At 40.9% G+C, this 7,828-nt stretch overlaps 1 protein-coding gene across 1 annotated transcript; it reads right to left on the bottom strand.

Moving 5' to 3' along the window:
* Positions 1 to 3,492: 3,492 nt before the first annotated feature.
* On the bottom strand, positions 3,493 to 5,733 carry LOC113023310 (uncharacterized). The gene is made up of 2 exons (XM_080302583.1): positions 5,488 to 5,733; positions 3,493 to 4,739 (listed from the first exon to the last, which is right to left on the bottom strand). The coding sequence occupies exon 2, from the start codon at positions 4,055 to 4,057 to the stop codon at positions 3,539 to 3,541; it is 519 nt and encodes a 172-aa protein (XP_080158709.1). The 5' UTR covers positions 4,058 to 4,739; positions 5,488 to 5,733; the 3' UTR covers positions 3,493 to 3,538.
* Positions 5,734 to 7,828: the final 2,095 nt, after the last annotated feature.

Below are 7,828 nucleotides of genomic sequence, written 5' to 3'. Positions count from 1 at the left end.
TGGCAATATTGAATCTGTTCCAATTTCAACAATTGACAGAGTACTCAAGAAAAATGAAATCCACATGAGCAAATGGCCCTGCTAGCAGCCATGGATGCAGCATGTGACGACATCACAGCAGGGTCCTGCAGAGGATGGATTCGCCACTCCAGGAGATACTTTCCTCGCTGCATTGCGAGGGATAACATCTGTTGTGATGTAGATGAAAATATGTGGCCAGACAGACAGGAACGTCTGGATGTGCCAGAATGATTTACTGTACTGTTACATGTGCTGTTTATTGTTCACATTAGTGCACAGCTCTACCAAATGGGTGATTTTATGTTTACATGTATTCTACAGTGCACAAGTGACTGTAGCATATTTTTCTTTTGCACAATTCTGTAGGATTACAAACACTTCTACACAATGGAAATGTGAAACGTACGTATTCAGTGACTCAGTTACTCCCAAGACTCCCATAACATCTACAGTGACTTTACTGCACATTTCAGATGGCTGTACAGGTAGGCCATAGTGCTGTCGTCAGCATTTTCAGGTGTCACCAATTGTTTTTGCAATGGGAAACACTGAAATTATAAACTGTCATAGTGGAAACATGACAATGTCATTTGACTATCTTGTTCATAAAGATGGTGTCAAGACTTTTCATTTTGATGGCACTGACAGTTTCATTGACATGGATACTTGCTTTTGAGGTATGGATAATCAATTCTGTGCATGTGATGTGCTTTTGCAGGCTATCCACTAGGTTTTGCAGTTTGCACTAATTGTTTTGGGAAATGCACTAACTGCTGTGCAAATGTTAATGGTGTTCTGAGAAACGCACCAAAGCGACTGAGAAAAACTGTATTACCATGCTTCTGCATAAAGATGCAGACACATACCCTCAGCATGACTTGATGAAAGCAGATGAGAATAGCAGCCACGTGACCTTTTATCAGACTTATTAAATCCAAGTAAAAGTTAAAAAAAAAAGATTTTAATTCTATTTTGATTTGAGTCTTATCAAATTGCAAGATGATAGATAGATAGATAGATAGATAGATAGATAGATAGATAGATAGATAGATAGATAGATAGATAGATAGATAGATAGATAGATAGATAGATAGATAGATAGATAGATAGATAGATAGATAGATAGATAGATAGATAGATAGATAGATAGATAGATAGATAGATCAACTTGTACCACAGTGACGGGAAGAGAAAAGTAGGAAGAAACAGCTCATCATACAAACAATACCACATCATGTCTGTGAAGGTTCTCAGTCATCCAGGTCATCGTAGTCATCGTAGTCGCTTTTCTTTGCAAGCTCCTTTGAATACCACATCATCTTTCAAACATGGCACAAGCAACATTACAGTACATGTATGCACAAAGGTCACACATTCAAAGTGTTTTTTGATAGTGTGACAGCTGAAAAAGGTATCGGGATGATTTGTGAAATGTACAGGTCCATACCTTCTGCTCAGTTCAAGAGTTTCTTGAAGCAAAGAAAGGAGATATTCTTCAGTGCTTTTCAGTTATTAAATACAACACTGAATACTAATGCACAAATAAACAGCAACTGAGGGAGGTTTCAGTAAAGCCCTGGCAGAGCATTTTAAGGGAGGAAACCATTTAATTTATTTCTTATATTTCTCCAGTTACCTTTGCTGCCTATTCCAGCTTTATCCCAGTTGATGAGCTTTTCATTAGTGTACCTACACCAGACAGTACCATATGACATTGCTAGCATTTTACATTATAAATGAGCCATCTTTCACCTCTTGAAACATAGTCACAGACACAATTAGGCTGCACAACGTTTGTCACAAAGCCATTTATCTTTCATTGATTTGCTTCTTTCTCTGGACACATTAACCAGCATCTAATCCTCTTTCTTAAACAAACTTCCCATCAGATTCTTTTGTAGTTCACAGAGCCTTGGCCAGTGTGTGGAGCAGGGGGAGGGGCTGCATGTCAGATGGGAAAAATATCAAAGCACAGCTCAACGCTCAACCAAATACCCATGACAAAATCTGAAAAAGCTGACTGTTCACATGCCCGCTCATAGTCTCCCACACCCAAAGACACACAAGGCAACCAGGTAGGAGGAGTCAAAGGTATTGTTCTTCCAGTGACTCGAGGTGGTCTGACCCCACACCCAGCTGTTTGGACCTCATTATTGGCTGCCGGTTTCTGTGGCAACAATAAATGCCAACCTCTTCCATGAAAACAATGACAGAGTATCATAACAAGACCTGAGATAATCCCTCCTTTATCAAACACATACACTGAGGCGTGAAAAGCACATTCCTCTCACTTTTATCGTTAGTATGCAGGTATTGACTTAGCTGAAGTCAATACCTGCATAGTGAAGTTTACAGTGAACATCCATCCAGATCGTTTGGTAAAACGAATGCAGTAAAGCTTTTCATTATGCCTCATCACCAGTAGATGATATATATGATATACATGCAGTAGTGGTTTAATCTGACCTTTTCCTTTAGTAATGATGCAATAACATAAAATGCTCTATTGCAGGTAAGAGTTAAAGTGTTTTTTTATATGTAAAATCTGAATCTGTAAGTAATTTCAATTTTAAGATAAATTGAGTAGATAAAGAACATATTTGGCTCTTATATGTAATAGCCTTTTTTGTAAATGATATACATATATATATATACACATATACACATACATACATATATACATATATATATATGCACACAATGGAAAATGAGTTTGACACCGTTGGCTTAAAGGGAAGACAGCCTTAAAGGAAGAGGAGTCAAACCAGGGATGAACAGAAGGACTGCACCAAGGCCCAATTTAAAATAAATAAGTATTTTATTTTAAATTACTTAGACTTGTAAATCATGCAAAGCTGTTTCAGTACAGTACAGGAATAAAAACATGCAGCTCTTCTGTGATGTTGAAGATGAACACTGAGTAGTGAGTGACTTCCCCATCTATCAGCTGAAGAAGACGCCTACAGAGGGTCAGAGCTCAGCAGCTCACCTCATCTCTAACAAAACTCCTTTGACTCCCTCTTGTGGTCATGAGAGGTCAATACATATGTAAAAAACAAAAACAAAAAAACAGCATACTGGCTGCAATATTATTAATGAGACACCACTGAACTTCATCAAATTAAGCATTTATTATTGGATATATATGTTCTCCCATACAAAGTAGACAATTGCAGTCTGACACTTCAGCATAATATTTCGTTGTATAGTGAAGGAACACTCCTGCCTGGCACACTTCACAGTACAAAAAACACACACAGAAAGGAAATTCATCACTGTGTACTTATGAGTAGTAAGACTGAGCGATGAACTGAACCAATGTCCAAGTATGACGCCATGACCCAGTTTAAAATGTGCTATAAAAATGTGGTTTTTGCAAGAACCTAATAGGAACAAAAGCTTTGATTATATATATATATATATCTATATATCTATATATATATATATATGCTGGGTGTTTTATATAAAAACACCCAGCACGCCCCTGCGGGCGGTTTATCCTTCAAGCTCGGGTCCTCTAACAGAGGCCTGGGAGCTTGAGGGTCCTGCGCAGTATCTTAGCTGTTCCCAGGACTGCGCTCTTCTGGACAGAGATCTCCGATGTTGTTCCCGGGATCTGCTGGAGCCACTTGCCTAGCTTGGGAGTCACCGCACCTAGTGCTCCGATTACCACGGGAAACACTATTACCTTCACCCTCCACATCCTCTGGAGCTCTTCTCTGAGCCCTTGGTATTTCTCCAGCTTCTCGTGCTCCTTCTTCCTGATGTTGCTGTCATTCCGAACGGCTACATCGATCACTACGGCCGTCTTCTTCTGTTTGTCTACCACCACTATGTCCGGTTGGTTAGCCACCACCATTTTGTCCGCCTGTATCTGGAAGTCCCACAGGATCTTAGCTCGGTCATTCTCCACCACCCTTGGGGGTATCTCCCATTTTGACCTTGGGACTTCCAGGTTATACTCGGCACAGATGTTCCTGTACACTATGCCGGCCACTTGGTTATGGCATTCCATGTATGCCCTGCCTGCTAGCATCTTGCACCCTGCTGTTATGTGCTGGATTGTCTCTGGGGCATCTTTACACAGCCTGCACCTGGGGTCTTGCCTGGTGTGATAGACCCCAGCCTCTATGGATCTTGTGCTCAGAGCTTGTTCTTGTGCTGCCACGATTAGCACCTCTGTGCTGTCTTTCAGTCCAGCTTTGTCCAGCCACTGGTAGGATTTCTGGATATATCAGCCACCTCCTCTATCTGCCGGTGGTACATACCGTGCAGGGCCCTGTCCTTCCATGATGGTTCCTCATCTCCCTCCTCTTTCTTGGGTTTCTGCTGCCTGAGGTATTCACTGAGCACTCGGTCAGTTGGGGCCATCTTCCCAATGTATTCTTGGATGTTCGTTGTCTCATCCTGGACTGTGGTGCTGACACTCACCAGTCCCCGGCCCCCTTCCTTCCACTTAGCGTACAGCCTCAGGGTGCTGGACTTGGGGTGAAACCCTCCATGCATGGTAAGGAGCTTTCTTGTCATTGTCATTGTAGTCAAAGGAGCTTGGAAAGAAAAGCGTCTGGACTTCTGAAAGTTGCTTGAAGACGTTTCACCTCTCATCCGAGAAGCTTCTTCAGTTCTTTCCTGAGGTGTTCTGCACTCCGGTTACCCAGGATGGTAACAAAACATTGTTCATCAGTGCCAAACTTCTGCTCTCCAGCCTTGAAGAGGGCCTAAAACCAGAAAATGACGCATCATGCATGTTATCATTTAAAGCGTGTTTTGTTGATCACAGGGAGAAACAGCTGAATTTAGTGTCTATGGCAGAGTACAGGGGAGAACTTGAAAAAACTACGCTTTTTACTGTAAACACTATAGGAGATTTTCCTGCTTTCATATCATATTAACTCTGTTGTAGAGATGAGAAACATTTCCACCAAGTCAAGGATTCAGTGGTGATTTCAATAGATGATAGTACATGAAGCCATCGAGGGAATGTGATGAGCTACAACAATGATTAGGATTATGGAAGTCTTAGAGGTCCAGAATGTACATTTTTGTGGACTACCGAGCCTGAATACCTCAGATCCGGAGGTCCAGAGTCTTTGTACTAGACCCAGCATGTTGCTGTCAGATCCAAATCTCTCTGAGCTTCACGATGAAGTAATTTCGACGTGATAAAATAGATTTGCAACAGAAATCACATCTAGATACATTTCACTAAGCTATCTATGATCAGTTTGGCAGTAAAAACACCAGAAGACACCACAGGACCTTTCTCTAAGCAAAAACATGACAACATAACGCCCTGTTCTGAACAACATTTTAAGGGAAGTTTTGCTCATGTTGTCCAGCAGAGGGCGTCAACCCAGCTTTACAGATTAACTGAACACCTGACCAAACGCATGTGATGGTCATGCCGTGAGACTAAAAGCAAAGAAGCTACTGATGATGAGGAATCAAATATTTTAAAAAGCCTACCTGAGCGTCACTCTCTTTGCTTTCCGCCTGGATCCCCTTCTGCCTGTTTGCCTGAGAAGGAAAAGAACGTTTTAATTAAATAGAGGAGAGGATTATATTTACCTGAAGAAGAATAACAAGAGGTCTCTTGAAGTGACCTGAAGTGTCTCCAGCTATAGCTTCCTCCAGGTCGTGATCATATGAAGAAAACAAACTATAACACTCAATGCCCTTCCTCACATGACCCCAAAGGGATTTGTGTCTCCTCCCAGAATCAAACGGTTCCCACTGTTTCAATTATTTGGAATTGTTTGCCATTTTTGCAAACGATTCCCCTATCGAGTCCAGTCGCCTCGAATGACGTCACCACGTTGCGTAGCATAATTTACCCGGCAGGAAACACGGCGCCTAAGCGGCACAAACACTCAAAAGTTTGGTTATACTTTATGAGAATGGATGGGCTGGAGGGGGTACCCGCAACAGGTCCGGACACGGACAGGAGGTTTTGGGATCTCTGGAGGCGGTGGATTTGCATAATCAGAATTGTGACTGGGTCGGAATGGCAAGTAGTGGAGGGTTTTCTGATGATGAGGACATGGATGTTGATTGGCATAAAGTTGGACATAGTAGAAAGGTAGGGGTTAGGAAGGACAAGTTGAAATCCACGCCAACAGGGAAGCGGGCACTTGAAGAGGAAGATGCTAGGCATGATCAAAGAAAGAAAGTATTGATGGAGGAATTTAAAGTGCTATTGAAATTCAAACCTGGGAATGAAATAGCGGGAGTGAGTCCAATTGCTCTGACAAATGAATTGAGTACATCTTTGCAGTAGCAATTGACCGCAAAGTAAAGCTACCGGAAATGTACAACTCCACATCCAGTCTCAAACCAGGAAGTTAGCATTTTCTCGTGCACAGGGTCTAACTTCCTGGTTTGAGACCAGGAAGTTAGCATTTTCTCGTGCACAGGGTCTAACTTCCTGGTTTGAGACCGGATGTAGGGTTGTACATTTCCGGTAGCTTTACTTTGCGGTCAATTGCTACTGCGAAGATGTACTCCAAAATCATGTCCAAAACTCGAAAACGGAATGATCGCGTTAAGTTACAAAGAGCAGAAGGTGGGAACACTCACCACTGTTGTGTCATAAAAAATCTAATGATCAATTTTGATGTTTAAAGAGTTTAGATCGATGAGTTGTTTACATCACTCAACACAAGCAGAACTGCATTACTGCATGCAGAAGACACATCGTCCACATTCAGAAGCACATCTCTGTATAGTAACTGGTCTTATGATTTAGACAGGCAAATGTTCAGCATTCAAACTACAGGTGAAGAATAGTCAAACCAGATGTTTCCCCCATTATGTCGAGATCAGCTAGTCAAGTACACACCTACACAGCATGTTAACAAACCGTGAAAAAAGCCACACAAAAAATGAATGATTGCTGGTAAGGGTTTCTATACATTAGTATTTACGAAGAGTATGTTGTGACTAGAGCTGGGCGATATGAGATTTTTTCATATCACGATATGTTTTTTTCATTTCAGTCGATAACGATATCTATCACGATATAAGCCAAATAACTATATTTGTAAGATTTAAATGTGCCGTTGCTCACAAGTAAAATGTGAAATAATCAGCAGCTTGTTTTGATTTAAATATTTATTTCTCATAATAAGTTCAACAGGGTAGATGTACTTAAGGAACATGAGACTTTTTCAGATAAATAAAGGCAAATATTGCAAACTACACAAAAGGCAGCCGCTAAAGCGTTTAAGTTTCAAAATAGAACAAACGAAACAGACTACTAAATTGTCAATTCCACTTAGAAACAAAATATTAATTCTAAAAATAAATCTTAGTTTGTTTTACAGAATAACAGACAAAACTGACCAACTTTTGTCAATATCAAATAAACTGAGAACTAAAAGGAAATTCTCAATCTCTCCTTGTTGTATAGCTGAGCTTTTCAAACAGTTTTAACAGTTACTTTAGTCTGACAAAAGCCGAATGATGAATTAGCGCTTCCAGTCAGAGACTGAGGCTACGTCCACACGTACACGGGTATTTTTGAAAACGGAGATTTTCCGTTTTCGTTTTAAAAAATAATCCCGTCCACACATAAAGGCAGAAATGAAGGAAAACGCTGCTATGAACATGCCAAAGCAGCAGGTGGCGCTAAATTCCTAACCGTGCAGAAATGTTGGCCAATCAGAAGTCTAGAAGCCTCGGTGGGAAAAAGTAAACAAAGCTGGGGCATAGAAGCAGAACCGAGTCATATGTGTGGAGGGACAGTAACTGTGTGTATATGTAAGCATTTAAACACTGCAGAGAGTAGAATTAACAGTAACAGTATTGT

This window comes from Astatotilapia calliptera, chromosome 6 (genome assembly GCF_964374335.1).
Source record: "Astatotilapia calliptera chromosome 6, fAstCal68.1, whole genome shotgun sequence".
Lineage (NCBI taxonomy): Eukaryota > Metazoa > Chordata > Actinopteri > Cichliformes > Cichlidae > Astatotilapia > Astatotilapia calliptera.
This window is presented reverse-complemented; position numbering and strand designations above follow the sequence as displayed.

Bases quoted from the DNA above. Each gene is read 5' to 3' on its own strand.
- LOC113023310 (XM_080302583.1), bottom strand. From the start codon at position 4,057: ATGCTAGCAGGCAGGGCATACATGGAATGCCATAACCAAGTGGCCGGC.